Here is an 18622-nt window from a genome sequence, read left to right on the forward strand (position 1 = left end):
GGATTTTTTTTTTAAATCATCAGATAAACTCTTACAAAGAAGCCTCAATATGAAATATTTAAAACTAGAGCTCCTCTTATTGAAGTGGTTATTACTTCCCAACTTTTTACTCTTTTTCTTTACTCCATTTTTGTTGAACCTCCTTTAAACTTCTAGAACACTAGGGAGCACAGTTTGAAGACTGCTGGGTTCTTTAAGGTCTCTTAACTCTTAAGATTAAGTTAATTCTTCAAAATTACATTACTCAAATCACAATGTCTTTAGGAGACAGTAGGAGTGGTCCTATTGTAATACTGGCTCTGTCCTTCTTTCAACTAGTCATTCTCTTTGGCTCAGAAATTAACTTCCTTTGTAACAGTTCCTGTCCATTACCTGTACAGTGTCGTTCATTCCAAGGACACTGGAGTTCACTCACTTTGTCACTAGTCTCATGTTAGGTAATTGTTAGACAAATATTACCTCCTTTGTAACATGTCCCATACTTTGATTTATTTCCCAAGTAGTGAGAGGTCTATTCTCTGGGTTCTCATAGTATTTCTCAAATCTTTTTATTATAATGACCCTTCATATTTGATGAATGAATGAAAAAAAATGAATGGGTAGATGGTGAATAGGTATGTACTCTGAATTTCTTCCTACTGTAGAAACTAAAGTAGAAGGCACTTTTGCTCCAGTCATTCTTATATAGAACTGACTTTGATCTCTTTGGGAACTAGATGAAGCTGGAATAATTTTCTAAACTAATCAGCAAGTATAGTTTTAGAATTGTCCTTGTTTACCTACCATGTGCTGGAGTGGAGGAAGCACTAGAAAGTTTTTTAAAAATATACCTTCAGGAACTTGACTGTGTTGCTTTCTTGAATGTCAGGTCTTTCCTCAAATTTAAAGCAAGCTGCATTTAACTAATATGATTCAAAGTATAATTGAAAAACCCAAACTTTCCTCATAACTCCCAAGCAAAAGCCTGCAGAATTCAATGAGAAATAAACTTCTGTTTTTAAACATACTTAAAAGAAGCAATCAAGTTACAGAATAGCTATTTGCAGGAGACAGTTTGGTTTAATATCCATGGCTCTGGTGTCTGTTGAGTTTTGAGGAAGCAGTTTGGAGTATTATCTGCTTTGCACCAGACCTTTCTGCATGTTAGTTTGGCTTTGCCTCGTTCCCTGCTTCCTTTGCTTTGTTTCCGTATCAACCATATTACCCATCTACTCAGTTTATTTGTTTAGCAAATAAATCTTGTTTTCTCTGGGAAGTCTCATTTATGAACTAGTCATATAGAACTAAATAAGGAAAATGTGAAATGGAAATGCAGTGAGCTAAATGAGGTTATTATGCATTGAATTAGTATTACAGACATAACTAGGAGACAGTGACTAACTGCTAGAGAGGATAGAAGTCTTTTAAAGAAAAATGACGTTTGAGTTAGGAGTTGAAGAATCAGAAGAAAGCACCGTGACCACGATAGATGGAGCAGTTCTTTATGAAGGAACAGGGAGAGAAAAAAAAGAAAGGTCATCACTGTTTCAGGAAAAGGTTGGTGTACCGAGGACCAAAGAATCAGGGAAAGTGTCTTCAAGTGAACGTGTTAGATTGGGGTGAGATTATTCATACCAAGAAATTTGGGCTTGGGGCTGGGGATGTGGCTCAAGCGGTAGCGCGCTCGCTTGGCATGCGTGCGGCCCGGGTTTGATCCTCAGCACCACATACCAACAAAGATGTTGTGTCCGCCGAGAACTAAAAAATAAATATTAAAAATTCTTAAAAAAAAAAAAGAAATTTGGGCTTTAACTTGTATACATTGGAAGACTGTACGCAGGATAGAAATGTTAATGAATGTTTTAGGAAAAAACTAATAGCTCTGTGGATGGGTCCTAAAGATGGGAAACTGTTTTAGGAGGTTTTTGTTCTAATTCACATTATAGCCTAGTGATCAGAATCTCCAAATGATGGACCTGGACATCTATAGAATTGGTCAATGTCCCAGGTGATGTGATTGGGCAAGTTGGGAAACTGTTTTAAAAATAGGGCACTGGACATGCACGTCAGAGATGTGGTTTTTGAGACCAGTTTTGCTATTTAATTTGTGAGTTTGTACAAGTCTCTTAATTTTCTCTTCTTGAAAATTGTACAGTTTTGTAGTAAATAATTACTATAAGTCATTATTTCTATAGTTCTCTGCTTCTGAAGAAAAATCTGACTGTAATTGAGCCACTTCTTATAATGGCTAAGATTTGTGCCACCCCTCCACCTTACTGACCTTTTGTAGATGATTTCCTACTTCTGTCCTAGCATTTCTATTTTTCTTAATATGAATACATTTTCCTAATTCTTCAAATTATATTTGGTGATTTCTCCAAATTGCATTTGGATTATATTAAATCAAAGCAGTCTTCTTTGCTTTATACCTTGGGTTGAACCCATGATGTTTTACCAATGAACTACATCTCCTGCCCTTTTTGTTTTTATTTGGAAATAGGGTCTTGAGAAGTTGCCAAGGTTGACATTGAACTTGCCATCCTCCTGCTTCAGCCTCCCTAGTTGCTGGGATTACAGAGATGTGCCATTACATCCTGCTCTAATACATATTATCTACCAAGTATATTTTCTTGGTTTCTACAAATGGTATGGCAGTTCTGTATTATTTTTTTATAGAGCAGAAAAATCTCCACATGAATATTCTAAATAGATAACTAGCACAGTTCAAATTATGATGACTGCAAACTTTCAAAAATGCCCCTAGTAACATGTCATTCCTTCTATAGAGCAGAAAAGGGTGTTTGTTGGACAGCCACCAGGCATGTAACCAAGGAGATGTTGGTTACTCTTTTTCTTCTTTTCAGAGGATTATACCAAGAGGTAAGTTATCCCCAGTTTAGGTATGTGATCGATGTCCTGTGTGTTAGGAGACAGCCTCAACTTGTTTTTCTTCTCCCCTACAAAGAAATACACCAACATTAAGTTTACCTGTGCTTACAGGAACTTATGACCTACTCATCACTAATTGCTAACTCTGTTTAAAAGAGAAGAGAAGGGAAGTTTGTGGGCTTTAGAGTTAGATTGACATCGGATATCATCCTGGTTTCATGACTGAATTTGGGCAACTAATCTAACCTCTTAGCTTCATCGTCTTTGAGATGAATATAATGTCATCTGACTTGCAGGGATCTTGTGAGGAGTATGAAATATTATTATCAAGGGTGTATAAAGCTTCTTGGACAGAACCTGGAAGGTATTGGATTCTGTGAATATTAAACATGACATGTGTAGATCAATAGAAGTGTGTTGAATTAATAGTAAATACTAATTATTAACTATTATAATTATGTGAAGTAAAACATAATTGTGTTTTAAAAATGTAAAACATATTCTTATATATCTATTGTATTTTTCAAAATTTTATTTTTAATTGCAAGTAGACTAGAATTGTTTATTCATGAGGTAATTATTCCACAGTGGGGCAGAGAGAATTAGTCTAAATATAACATATGCAGTGGTATGCTTTAAAAATTTAATGATTCCAACAAGTTATTCTATTATATATTTATTTATTTATTTTGTGGTACTGGGGATTGAACTCAGGGCCTCACATATTCTAGGTAAACACTCTACCATTGAGCTACATTTCCAGCATTTTGATTTTGTTTTGAGACCAAGTTGGGTGTTGCCAGGCTGGTCTTGAACTTGCAACCATCTTTCTTTAGCCTCCTAAGTAGGTGGGATTATAGGTATGCATATAGGTGCCAGTGCCTGGCATGCTACCATATTTAGATATTATCGTGGTCAATTAGATGTTGTATACATATGTAATGTTATGATATGGTATCTGTATATGTGGAGAGCTAAATCCCACATAGGAAGCAAGGAAGGTTCTGTAATATTAAGTACCTTCAGTTTATCATAAGGGATTTTCCCTTCCTGTCCATCATTTTCTGGTTAGGACCATGCCTGTGATTATTGAGCATTTACTGTATGGCACTGTTATACTCACAGAATATATGGTGACTAGCTAAAGATTCTAGATAGATGACTTATAAATTTACACCTCCATATGATAGATTAAGGCTTTATGACCATGGCATTCTATTCCCCATTTGTCTTTCTGTTTGTTCAAACCATCTTTAGTAATACACTTGCTGACATATAGACTTATGTGTTATATGTAATACTGTTGGTGAATTTTCTCCTGTTTTAAAATTGTCTTAGTCACAGAAAGCTAACAAAAGAGAGGTGCTTGCTACTGCATGTCTGTAAATAGGTAGTTACTCTGCAGGTATACATCTTATTTTGGCTTTACATTGCTTTCAGTCGTTTAATATTGAGGAAGTAAAAATGTTATGCTTGTTTGTGTTGAACCACAACTCCAATTTTGAATCAAATTAAAGCAAGCTTGTATTTGTATACTCAGGAACTGGCTAGGACTGTCTCTCCCAAAATCCCAGGCTAGTAATCAGTACCCCAGCTCTCCAGGAACATGGTTTTATAGCACAAAAAGTTGCAGAAGGTGGGTGTCTTGAGTACTTACATATAACAGGATTTTGACAAGCATAATATAAAGGCAGATAGTAGGTTAATGAACTACATGGCATGATATTTCAAGGTAGGGCGTAAATTCAGATCCCAACATCAGAATTTATGCCGCTGAGGTTTCAAAGAGGGTTGTTATCTGGTCAGGGGGAGCCAGGACTTATAAGGCGTCAGTAAGATTTTAGAGAGGGTTCTTATCTGTCAGGGAAAGCCAGGCATGGGTGAGTTCAAGGCACTCCAAACAAGTTTAGAAATCAGAGTAATTTATAGTAAAACAGAAATTAACTTTTCATGACTTTGATGTGATGGCTTCCAGTCTTAAAATGGAGTTAGCCTGGGTTCATCAGTCTGTAGAATTTCAGTATTTTAGGAAGTTGTAGTCCTAACTTGGTTTATAAGACTTCCTTTTGTGTAAATTTTTTAGCTGGTCACACCTCAGTTTACCCAATCTCACAAATTCTTGAGAGTTATCTCTTTGATTCCTTTTATTCCATAGTCCCTCATATCTGAAGTCAGTGAATTCTGCTTGTTTTGAACTCTTCACTGTTTCTCCAATTCATCCCATCTTTGTTCTTGCTGCCACTGTTCTAGATCAAGTGCTGGGTGTTGCTCTCAGCTCTTCTGTGATTGATCTCCCTGCTTTAGTCTTGTGCTTTTCTTCATGTTGATTGTCAATCTTAAATATAAGTTCTTCTCCTTAAAACCATGTAAAACTCTTGTCACCTACAGGTTCAAGTCTGAAACTTACGGTTATTCCCAACTCTTACTCATCCTTAAAGTTTCAACATAGTACTTTCTTTAGGAGTTTCAACTACCCCTCAACAGTTTTGGCATTATTTTTCTGAAAACAAGTCCAATACCCAGAGTTCACCTTTTAAGAAAGGAATGAAGAAAACCAACCCAAATATAGGTGAAGTTTCCTCCTACCCAGTAAAAGTAGACAGGTGAAGTCTAAGTGTGGTAACAGGTTTAAAGCTCCATTGCAGTAAAGCTTATTACATAAAGAAAGAATATACACTTTGGCAGGGAGGATGATATTATAATAGCAATATATAGAAAAGCTAGGAGTCAAAGGCAGTGCCATTCAAAAGTCTCAGTGAAGGTTTACTCACCCCTATTGCCCAGTCCTGGCTTATCCTGATATAGATGGATGTATCAGACTGTCAGTCCCTGATTCCATTAACCATTCTTATGTAAGTTAAATCCTTTTGCTTATCACACAGTGATATGGTTAAAATGTAATAAATGGCCTGAGCACAGTGGGACATGCCTATAATCCCAACTACTTGAGGGGCTGAGGCAGGAGGATCACAAATTTGAGTTGAATCCGGGCAATTTAGACCCTGTCTCAAAATTAAAATAAAAAGGGCTGGGGATTCAGCTCCGTGGTAGAGTGGCCTCTGGGTGATTCAATCCCCAGTACTGAAGGGGGAAAAAAAAGATTAAATAGTTTGCCCTATAGGGAGAAAAGCTGCTGCTAGTTGTCATGTAAATAAATGAATTGGATTTATGTACAATTTTTTCTGTTAGTCTGAGTCACTGAATAGATATGAAATACAGTCGTATTTCTGCTCATTAAAACTGAGGATTATTTTGGTTGAGGGTCTCAAACATGAATCCTATGGTACAGACTTGTCTTCCAGGAATAGGGGGATTTCCATGGCTGATATAGGGGCTCCTTGGCTCATAATAAGGTTATATCCTGATAAACTCATTGTAAATTGAAAACATCACAAGTTGAAAATCACAAGTTGAAATTTGCTACATCTAACCTACCATCTAACCTAAGCAAACCAGGACAGTGTATAGTATCTGGTTTTTTCCCCTTGTGGTGGTGACTGCTTGGGAGCTGTGGCTTGCTGCCCCTCCTCAGCAGCATGCAATGGACCGGATTGCATATCACTAGCCTGGGAAGATATCCAAATTCAAAATGTAAAGTAGGTTTCTACTGAATGGATATTGCTTTCACATGATCATCAAGTTGAAATTTTTTTAAGTTGAGTCACTATAAGTTGGCCCATTTATAAGTCTCTAACTTCATCAGAAAAGATACAATTTGCCGGGGGCGGGGGCAGAGATTAAATTATTGGATTAAAATACAAGAGACAAATCTAAGTTTTTCTTTTATAACTTCAACCTTTGGTTCTTGCCTGCCTCCATTGATCTATTCTAAAATCTAGTACAAGATGACATCTGATTCATATACATAATTATTTTAAGCTTCATTTATTTTACTTCATGTTCTTCAAAGAACATCCTGACTTCTGGATGCTGTGTCTAAGAACCAGCTTGTGACTCTCTCCGGAAGTAATTAAGATACTTCTGTGCAGGTCTATTAAATCTCATTATTTTCCATACTGTTTAGTTTATGTTGAGTAACAGTGGATTGCGTTAACAAGAAATTAAAGTGCTCTCTCTCTTTCAAAACCAGCAGCTAATAGTTCATGATTACAATAAAACCTCTGTTGATATAAGCCTTATTTATATCTTTATTCTGCTGCCCCAAATAAAGTTTTATCTCCATTAAAAAAAAAAACCTGAGGATTAGATTCATAAGCAAACTGCATTCACTAAGATAATAGTACCTTGTAACACTTCCTGGCTGCTAGTCAGCCAGTTTTACTGGTGACACCGTCTGTCGTCATGTGTACCACTTTATGCCTGCTTTGTTTAAAATGGCCTGTGCAAATATTTTTCTTAGGCTTATAAAAATACTAATATTTAAATGACTTAGAGAAATGAATGAAATTCTAAGTGGTCTTTTGTTGTAGTATTGTTTTCCTTTTTTTCGGGGGGAATACTATGGTTTGAGCTGAGGGACACTTTACCACTGAGTTATATCCACAGCCCCCCTTTTTAAAAAAATATACATTTTATAGTTGTAGTTGGACACAATACCTTTATTTAAAAAATATTTTATTTTTTTAGTTGTAGTTGGACACAATACCTATATTTTATTTACTTATTTTTATGTGGTGCCGAGGATCAAACCCAGTGCCTCACATGTGCTAGCTGAGCGCTCTACTGCTGAACCACAACCCCAGCCCCCCCCCAACCGTTTTTTTTTTTTTTTTGAATTTTGAAACAGGGTCTCCCTAAGTTGTTGAGGTTGCCAAGGTTGATCTTGAACTTGTGATCCTCCTGCCTCAGTCTCCCAGGTAGCTGAAATTATAGAAGTGCCACATCTTGCCCTACTCCATGGTTTTAATTACCAAGCACATTACTATAAATTTGCTAGGCCTTCATTTTCCCTGGCTAGTCCTACCCTCAAAATCCATGAGACAATGCTGAATTTCAAATTTATTCACAGTTAAATGATGAAGTCAGATTTCATTCTCCCTTTCTAGATGTTATGCAAAATAACAAACCATTTATTAAATACACACTATATGTCAGGTAGTGAGTGCACTGGGTTATGTTTAATATTTTAAAAATATCCCTGCAGAGTATTTTTATATAGATGAGAAATTTGAGATTTAAAAAAAGGTTAAATAACTTTTTCATGATCACAGCTAGGAAAATAGATTGAATTTGAACCCAGAGCTGTTAATGTCCGGAGGCCCTTCTCTTACTAGTAAAGAATGCTTGCCCAGCACATTTAGTTATGTTTAAATAAACGTGTATTTTAATAATTATATTTGTATTTTAAACTAGTTACTTTTAGACTTTTTTTTGGAGTACTGGGGTAAACATAGGACTTCACACATGCTAGGCAAGTGGGGTATCACTGAGCTATAGCTCCAGTACCCTAATTTAGACTATTTTTTTTGGATATTTTTATTGTTTGGGATTTTTTTTTAAAGAAGAGTATTATGGATTTTCATCTATTTTTACATAATTTCCCTGAGATAAATTCTTACATAGTTATAACAGCACTTCCTCGCTCCTAAACTAAATTTCTGTAAGAATGTTGGTTCATACCAAGGGTCTATTTATTCAGTATTTGCTATTAAATATGTGGCTGTTTCTTTTAAATGGTTATGTATTTAAGTCAGCACCGTTATCCAACAAAATCTCCCACCCTTCCCCAATGTAAATTCTGCCTGTTCAGCAGCAGCAGAAGCTCTGCATTGTTTCCCCTTAGAAGTGTGAACTGAAGGGGACAGACATTCCTACTGCTTATTGAACGTACTAAGCTGTGATCTGCCCTTGTTGTATTATTAATGGCACCATGTTTTTATGTTGCAGATGGATAAGAGCTAGCAAGAAAAATTCAGGACCATGATGGCTCAGTTTCCCACAACTATGAATGGTAAGGAGCTTTGTGCTTGTGGCAAGATGAGGAGGATATGGGCTTTTCTTGGTAGAGATTTAAAATATTTGTGTAGATAATTTTTCTTGACCTTAGAAATATAAAATTGAAGTATTCTTGTTGAAAATATTAATTAATAATTTATTTCAGAACACTGCATGTATCTCCCATTAGAATATTATGCAGTACATTTCACATATCTAATAAGCATGTTCTGCACTGTCATCTGGAATGTGTGCTTGTCATTGAACAGTTAAGAATAACTTGTCATTGAACAGTTAATGATATTGTGTTTTGTGCATAAAACTGGAGGACAAAAAACAGAGTGTTGTTAGGTGAAGAGTAAGGATGTTTTTGATAGTGTGATGATTGAAGACAGATGAAACCAATAAAAATTCATTTACTAGTACACATATAAGATTAAGTTTTCCCTTTACAAAGCATTTTATATGCTGACATATATAATTGCTTAAAATGTGTAAGTAATTTTAGTAATGAAAACTTTTAAAGCTTATGTTCTGATTCTAATTTTTTTCCAAATACAAATAAGCTACCCTTAATTCTTAAGTTATTGTGAATATTATTTAGAGTTGAGAAAAATGTACTAGATTTTTAAATTGCTAAAAATTCTAGATACTGAGTTATTAATGTTGTGGTAAATTTCATTAGCTAACTGTAGGTAAATATAAGGTTATAGAGAGTAAAGTCAATTTTTTAACATTTAAATTGAAAACAATAATATTAAACATTTTTTTAAAAAAGAGGGAAGAATCACCATTCCATCATCTTCACAAAGCAATTCTGTTTTGATGCTACCATTTAGTGTAAGGGTATTGTGATTTTTTTTCCCTTTTCAGAACTATTATTTAAGAATTTATGTGAAAAAAGTCTTTCATAAGTCCCTATTATTTTGGATTATCTGTCACCCATACTTGAACTTAATTGTAAAAAATTATCTACAGATGCATTCTTAAAAGTTCTTTTAGAAAAAGGATTAATGTAAGCATTGCTTCCATTGTGGAAATGGTGTGGAATTATGGAGATTGGTGCCATAGATAAATTTTTAATATTGGATAATAATTTTTTTCCATAGGATGTATATATGTAAGTTTAAATTAAGGCAGTAATTTTAGTAACATGCTCTACTCAAGTTTGAGAATTTCCATGCCTGGTATGAAAGAGTTTACATTAAATGCAGTTTAGTTATAAGTTTCAACTTCAGGTTTTACAAACAAAATGAACATTAAAAAAAAGCAGGATGGGCTGAGGCTATAGCTCAGGGACAGAGCACTTGCCTAGCATGTGTGAGGCCCTGGGTTTGAGCCTTAGCACCACATAAAAATGAAACAACTAAAATCAAGGCATGCTGTCCATCTACAACTAAAATAAATAAATGAATGAATGAATGAATGAATGAATGAAGGGCTTGGGGTGGTGGCTAAGTGCTAGAGTGCTTGCCTAGCATGTGTGAGGCACTGGGTCAATTCTCAGCACCACATAAATAAAATAAAGGTCTACCAACAATTTAAAAAATATTATAAAAAATAATATTGGAAACAATTGAGATATTCAATAACAAAAGAATTCTTATGTTAATAATGGTCCAAAGTGTTAGCTTATTTAGAAGTATTACATAAGAAATAAAGATAGTAGTTGTTTCTTTTGAAGAATTGATAGCAACAGAGATTTGTACTTTCCTACTAAGCTTATAAAGTAAGTGAAGATTGGAAATAACTTACGTATATCTAATTTAAGTCCGGTTCAGAAGCTTATTGAAAGCAATACTCATGTATAGCACAGAGGCTTCAAAAGTGGTAGACATAGTTTGTTCAATTTTCTGATGCTCAGAGCTATTGGGACTTGTCTGTAAAGTGTGCCTAGACTCAGTTGTTTGTCTTAATGCTTCTGATATAGTCCTCCAATTTTTCCATGAATATACTTTTGCTGAGATGAACTAACTCCTTTAAAAAAATTTTTTTTGTAGTTCTAGATGGACAGAATGCCTTTATTTTATTTATTAATTGTTATGTGGTGCTGAGGATAGAACCCAATGCCTCATGCATGCTAGGCAAGTGCTTTGCCATTGAGCTACAGCCCCAGACCAAACCAGAGCCTTTTTATTTTATTTATTTATTTATTTAAATATTTACTTTTTGGTTGTAGTTGGACACTATACCTTTATTTTATTTATCTATTTTTATGTGGTGCTGAGGATCAAACCCAGGGCCTTGCACTTGCTAGGCGAGTGCTCTACCACTGAGCCACACCCCCAGCCCCCAGATCCTTTTTATACTTCTTTGGCTTACTACAGAACTGTGCTATTGTAGTGGCCTCTAGCCTTTCAGTTTCAATTCAGATTCAGTCTGCATTTCAAGTGCATGAAATAAACACATGTGGCTAGTGGTTACCATATTGTACAGTGCAGATATAGAAAATTCACATCATCTCAGAAAGTTCTTTTGAACACACATTCTTTTCTTAGTCTCTTTGCTTTACTTCTCATCTCCTTAACAGACTTACAAAGGGTGACTCTACTACTGGTGTCTTTTAAGCTGTCTTTAATCATGGTAGGCTTGCTTTCTGCTTTTCACAAATCTGAAAAAATTGAAAATTCAGAGGGCATGATAGGTGAGCCTTCTGATAAATGTTGCTACCAGTTGATAGTATAGTGTGAGGTGTCTTATTTGAGCTTAAAATTGTGGAGTACTGAAGACTGATTAAGTGAGAAAGAAATTCTGAAGCCTGTTAAAGGGGCTGTATCCAAAATCTGGAATAGGGGAGGAGGCAGTGGCAATAGGGACAGCCAATGAATTTAGGAAGAAAACATATTTTTAGAGCTTTATGTCCTTTTCAGAGCTCAATCTTTTCAACTGTGTAGTTAAGAAATTGCTGTGAATGGATCTGTAGAATCAAGTAGAAAACTGTACTGCATTTATAAGTTGTTTTATTTTTTCCCCCGGTACTGGGAATTGAACCCAGGGTGCTCTACCACTGACTGAGCCATATCCACAGCCCTTTTATTTTTAACTTTGAGAGAGGGTCTTACCACATTGTTGAGGTTGGCCTCAAAATTGTGATTCTTCCACCTCAGCCTCCTGAGTAGCTGGGGATTACAATTGTGTGCTACCATGGCTTGTACAACCTAAGTTTTTATTCTTCAAGTCCCTACACCATGTGGACCAGTATTCCATTGTATTTTAGAGATTTAAATTAGTATTAAGTCAACATGTATCATTCGACTGTTTAAACTAGAGAAAAATAACCCCTGCAGGGTATTTCTTTTTTCTTTTTCTTCTTTTTTTAGTGAACACAATATTTTTTTTATGTATTTATTTTTATGTGGTGCGAGGATCGAACCCAGTGCCTAACACATGCAAGACAAGCACTGTACCACTGAGCTATAGCTCCAGCCCCCGTGTAGGCTATTTCTGATATTTAATTATTACAACATATAGGTAAGATATAACATGTTTTAATTATATGCATTCAGAATTATGTTAGAATACTGCCATTTTATCACCTGGCTGTGTATATTTTTATATGCATACAAATAAAAACAGGGATGACACTACTCCCTGTATAGAACTAGCTTATAATAGTTGTTAGAAAATGTGGGTTTTTTCTTCTGCATTGATCATAAGAATGTTTAACAGAGCCAGTAGGTGAGAAAAGAATAAGCAACAGAAATCTTTATGAAAATACCACATTCTCAATTTAGAGATGAGTTGGGGGAAGGGGATAGAATATCAGTATATTCCTAACATGATATCTGAGAATGTGAAGGGTTGTTAAGCTTTTTAAGGAAATATTAGACATCAGCCCCCAAACTTAAGTGAGTCTGCCTTTCTCTATGGCTTCTGTATGGCTTACAAGACAGAATTTTTTTACTTGAGTTGCAAAATAACAAACTTGGCTCTTTAAAAGAATCTGGTAATTACATATTCTAAATAAGAAAGAGTTGGAGTAACTATTTTTAAATAGGCTTTAAATTACATGTGTCTCCCAGTTTTGTTATTTCTGTGTTATTTCATTTCTAGAAAATTCTTGGTGCATTGATATCTTTTAATATGGCCATTTGTTTTGAAGTGTTCAAATTTGAAGATTATTCATCTTTGTACCCCATAAACATTTGTTGAATGAATGAATATGAAGGAGTCAAGGTAACTAATTGTTCTCATAAGGAATTAAGTGGTTAACATTAACAGGTAGGTTGAGTTGGCCATGTGAAGACAGGTAGCCAAGGAAAAGGAAGACGTAGTGGTACACAAGGTGTCGTACTGTGATAGGATCTGTGCTGCTGTCCTGATGCAGCAGACTGTTTTCATCTTAGGACAGCAGTAGTCAGTCATTGCCTGGGGATACACAGCCATGGATGTTAGGGCAGCTCAAACCTTCCTAACCAGACTCTCCAGACTTAAAATAGTCTTAAGGTTTCTGACTAAAAAGCCTGTCAGTATTATCTGGCAAGAGTACCTTAACAGAAGGAAAAAAATCCTAAGAAAAGTCGAATGCTTTAACTTTCTTTTTTTCTTTTGGTGCTGGAGATAAAACCCAAGGCCTCATGCATGATAGCACAACACTCTACTATTGAACTACACCCCCAGCCCTGACTTCCCTTGGGATAGGGTTGAGTAAAGAAACTTAACTTACTGGGTTGGGGTTGTAGCTCAGTGGTGGAGCGCTTGCCTCACATGTGTGAGGCACTGGATTTTATCCTCAGGACCACATAAAAATAAATAAATAAAATAAAGATATGGTGTCCACCTACAACTGAAAATAAAAAAGGAAAGAAAGTAATTTACCCTCCATGTGGCAGGCATATATTATTTATTTGTTTGATTATTTAATTTGGGGTGGGGCATGCTCATTATGTTGTCCAGGCTGGCCTTGAACTCATGGGCTCACGTTATCCTCCTTCCTTTTTTTTGGTACCTGGGGTGGAACTCAGGGGCACTTGACCATTGAGCCATATCCCCAGCCCTATTTTGTATTTTATTTTGAGACAGGGTCTCACTAGGTTGCTAAGTGCCTTGCTTTTTGCCAAAGCTGGCTTTGAATTCGCAATCTTCCTACCTTTTTTTGTTTTTTATTATTGTTTATTATTATTTTTTTATTCTATATATTTGTTATCTGTGAGCAGAATGCATTCTTAACAGCACCTCCCCCCTCAGCTGCTGGGATCACAGGCGTGCGCCACCACACCCAGCAGCAAGGCTTTTCTTACATGTGTTTCTGCTTAGGTTTCTTCTTCACAGGTTAACACTATAAATGGTGGAGATTCTTTTCTAAGAATTTGTTGAGAATAGGAATAACATTTTATATATCTTTTTATTGTCATGTTTAGCTTGTTCTAGTGAATGGTATACAGTAATTGTTCAGTAGATGTTAATTGAGTGAGTGAAACCGTTAGGGCTGTGCTACTCATGGTTGGTAGAGCTCTGTTCTTTGTGTCACTCACAGGTTAAATGCTGTCTTTAAATGGATGCTTATGAGTCATAGTGCATTTTAGAATTGAGCATTCTCACATACACACTATTTTGAGCACTCCCACTTACACACTTTAATTTGTCTTTCATATATGTTGTAGGAGGACCGAACATGTGGGCTATTACCTCTGAAGAACGTACTAAGCATGACAAACAGTTCGATAACCTTAAGCCTTCAGGAGGTTACATAACAGGTATATTTATAATTGTGTTTATAATTTGTTTTATTTTACTTGTAAATTATGCTCCTTTTAGGAACTGATAAATTTGTATTGATAAAATTCTAGAATTTCAAAGGAAAAAAAATAAGATAGTTTCTTATTTTTCCCGAAACTATCTTGATTTGTTGTTTTGAATTTGGCATATAGAAGATTTTTTTTCTTGACTCTTAAATGATAGTCAAGAATTTCTGCGTAATTGTCTAGTTTTCACATCTTAATATTATATCTAAAAGTTTTCAGTTTATTTATTAGATCCATTTCCTGGAGGGTAATCTAGAATTTTTTTTTCTGGAATGTATTTTTATAATATTAGTTTTTTATCTTTGAGGCTGTGCAAACCATTGATTGTTGATGCTAGCCCTTGTTTTATAGGAAAGAGATAATTTAGGTGTGTCTTTCAAATTGTTTTCTAAAAATGAAACTTTTATTTTTGTTCCAAAGTAGTATATAGCTTTATATACAGTAATAGTTATGATAATAACAAATATCCTTTTTCTTGAATTTGACTAATGCCAGATTTTGTGATAAATATTAGCTGTCGTTTTACCTTGACAACAGCCCTGTGAAGTAGATACTGCTGTTGGTAGATACTTACGGTTGGTAAAACCAAGACTTCAAAATGTTATGGAACCTGCCTAATGTTATAAAGATGGCTAGTGTTGATCTGTGTTTTGAAATCTTTCACTGTGACTTTGGGAATCCATCCTCTTAACCATTATAGTTTGTTATTTATATTTCTCCTATAGTGACCTCTTTACCTCGTCTCAGGATTTGATAGCTTTGCTTACAAGTCAATATTATGGCCTGTTATTGTTCATGGGTACTGGTGAAACACCCAAAATTCTCAAATCAGAGACCAAAGAATTTGTTACTAATAGCACATATAGCAACATGAGCATGAGCATGTTTCTTTTGGATTATTAGTCCTATAAAGATAATGCAGAACACTCAGAAAGATGCTGGACATGTATTAGTTTTGTATCAAAAGAGAAACACTGAACTGAGGGAACCCATCATCTTGTAGCAAGCAGTAAAGCAAATTTGTTCTTTGTCTCAGTGGGAGACATTATCTCATTCCTCAAGCTTGCTCTCTTACAAGCACCATTCTGAGAAATGACCTAAGCATGGAGGAATTAGGATTTTGCATTCTTGTCACATACAAGAGGAAACATAGATATATGCAGAAACCATGGAGGACTCTCTCTCTTAATACTTTTTATGTTAAAAATACTTTTTGTGTTAAATGGAAATATTATCCCTAATTGTGGAAAATCTAAGAAATTATATAATCTTACATCACTGGTTGATATGTAATATCACTTCAGTTGTGATTTATGTTCTAAAACATCTTCTTAAAGTAATATAAATAATTTCATATTTGTATTTCTACTTCATTTACTCCATGACTGGAATTAAAATTTTAATAAACCAGTAATGTGTTCCCATTGTTATTCAGTGGCACTAGAGGAATTTATTTACTAATGACTGCTTGGTTTATGTTTTTATTATCTTCAGGTGATCAAGCCCGCACTTTTTTCTTACAATCAGGTCTGCCGGCTCCTATTTTAGCTGAAATATGGTAAAATTTATTTTTTGTTTTGTTAACAAATGTTCTTATGTTTCTGATGGCCTGTTGTTTTTTATAATATGGTGTTAACATTAAATTATTTTTATGTGTACTTGATTATTGTTAAGAATATTTTTCAATTTTATTGAGAACAGGACAATTTTCTAATTTTATTAGAACTTTTTTCCGCCCACAGGACAATTTTCTAATTTTATTAGAACTTTTTTTTTTTAAGTATTTTTTAGTTGTAGTTGGACACAATATCTTTATTTTATTTTTATGTGGTGCTGAGGATCGAACTCAGGGCCTCACATGTGCTAGGCAAGCGCTCTGCTGCTGAGCCACAATCCCACCCCAATTTTATTAGAACTTCTAAGGAAAAAAGATGTATATATCATCCAGAAATATTTGTTAGGGTGGGATTGTGGCTCAGTAGTAGAATACTTGCCTAGCATGTCTTAGGCACTGGGTTCAATTCTCAGCATTACATATAAATAAAAATAAATAAATAAAAGTCCATCAACAACTAAAAAAAGATATTTTTTAAAAAGAAATATTTAATTGGGCAGAATCTCAAAATTTTCTTTCTCTTAGTTTGTAGTGGTTAAATTATTTTGTCATTTATAAACTCAAAAGTAGCCCTTCACCTTTTAAAAAATTTATTCTCTAGAATATATGGGGTTGTGTTTTCCAGTGTATTTACAATAAATAACAACCACTACCCTTTCTTCCTTTCCTCTTAGAATATTCCTATACTTAAGAGAATGCCAAGCACATAACATGCATTTAATAAACATTTGAACAAACAAATAAATTTAAAATGATTCTATTCTTGAATCATTTCTGTCTACCTATGGGAATTCATCGTATAGGTCTCTATATTCTATATAGATAGGTAGTATTTTATTAGATGCTGTATCTGGTCAGTGTTTCTTAATGTATAGGGTTTTTCTTTTTGTTATTCATATATATTTTTAATTAAGTGGTGATCTACTTGTGAATGTGAAGTCCTGGTTTTTATTTTGTTAACCTTAATAGTAATGTTGGTTTTCTCACCACCACCCCTGCCACATACCAACCTACCTACCTCATACTTCTTTTAGGGCCTTATCAGACCTGAACAAGGATGGGAAGATGGACCAGCAAGAGTTCTCCATAGCTATGAAACTCATCAAGCTAAAGCTTCAAGGCCAACAGTTGCCCATGGTTCTCCCTCCCATTATGAAACAACCCCCTATGTTCTCTCCATTAATTTCTGCTCGTTTTGGTATGTATTTATTAATTAAGTTGTCTGTATTTGATAGTTCACCTTGATTACTAGAATAATACTTGGGGATAAGAAAAGGATTTTTTTTAAACACAAAATGACAAACCCCAAACTCCCAAATTAATTTTTTATGTTTAAGATAAGAAATATTAAATTCACTGTCATTGCGAGAGTGTCCATGTGTTCCAGTTTTCCAGAATAGTTCTGGTTTATGCCTTTTGTCCTGACATTTGGTCTAGTTAGTGTCCCCTTTCATAACTCCCAGTTGGGTAATAATTATATGCTCCCTTTAGTTATAGTTGATCCTAAATATTATTCTCATTTTCTCTATGAGCTCATCCAAGTAGAGAGTAGGATGGTGATTACCAGAGCTGTAGAGGGAGGAGAAGGGATGATGATGAGAAAATGGTCAGTGGGTACAAAATTACAGTTACAGAGGAGAAATAAATTCTGCTATTCTGTTGCACAATAGAGTGACTATAGTTAACAGTTTTTTATTACATATTTCAAAATAACCAGAAGAGAGGACTTTGAATGTCTTCAGCACAAATAAATGATAAATGTTTGAGATGATAGATATGCTAAATACCTGATTTGACCATTACACAATGTGTACATGTTTCAAAACATTATATTGTACCTCATAAATATGTGAGATTATTATGTGTCACTCAAACATCAAATAAAACAAAAAAAAATGAACAACTTGAGATTCACTTGAAAGCATTTACTTGGGAAAATAATTTTAAATTATAAGAAATTATTAAATTTCTATTAGAAATTTCTTTTAAGTTAAGTGTTAATTAGCACTGGATGTGGTGGTGCATGCCTACAATCCCTGTAACTCAGGAGCCTGAGGCAGGAGGATCACAAGTTTGAGGCCAGCCTCAGTGAAACCCCATCTCAAAATAAAAAATAAAAAATAAAAGACTGAGAATGTAGCTTAGTTAGAGTGCCCCTGGGTTCAGTTCCCAGTACCAATAAATGAAGGAATAAATAAATTAATATTAATTAACTAACTGAATTGAGGGCCCAAACTTATAGACATTGTGCTAATCAATTTACATATTCATCAAAGATATGTTGATATGTTTCCTATTAATTTTGATTATGCAATTTTTTACTATATATGAGAAGCACTCATTTTGAATGGAACATTCAGTTAGCTGTGTTTTATGTAAACTAAAAAATATTCTGCTATATTTTAATCAGCCGACTTTTTGCCTTACTTTGCCTTTAAAAAATATATTTATGCTGGGCATGTATGTACATACCTATAATTCCGGCAACTTGGAACTCTGA

General features: G+C 34.7%; 1 protein-coding gene across 5 annotated transcripts in view; it reads left to right on the plus strand.

Annotated features, from left to right (window-relative positions):
* ITSN2 (intersectin 2) overlaps positions 1 to 18622 on the plus strand; it is a 129396-nt gene that overhangs the window by 14281 nt on the left and 96493 nt on the right. For 4 of the 5 annotated variants that reach the window (XM_081264522.1, XM_081264523.1, XM_081264526.1 and 1 more), the window contains exons 2-5: positions 8716 to 8779; positions 14367 to 14459; positions 16002 to 16065; positions 17157 to 17320. In XM_081264522.1, coding sequence (XP_081120648.1) covers positions 8749 to 8779; positions 14367 to 14459; positions 16002 to 16065; positions 17157 to 17320 — 352 coding nt within the window. In that variant the 5' untranslated portion in view covers positions 8716 to 8748. Of the gene's footprint in view, positions 1 to 8715; positions 8780 to 14366; positions 14460 to 16001; positions 16066 to 17156; positions 17321 to 18622 lie in introns of those variants that run through there. The other variant, XM_081264524.1, reaches the window with a different exon arrangement.

Source organism: Spermophilus citellus, assembly GCF_964194105.1.
Source record: "Spermophilus citellus genome assembly, chromosome: 13".
Taxonomy (NCBI): Eukaryota; Metazoa; Chordata; class Mammalia; order Rodentia; family Sciuridae; genus Spermophilus; species Spermophilus citellus.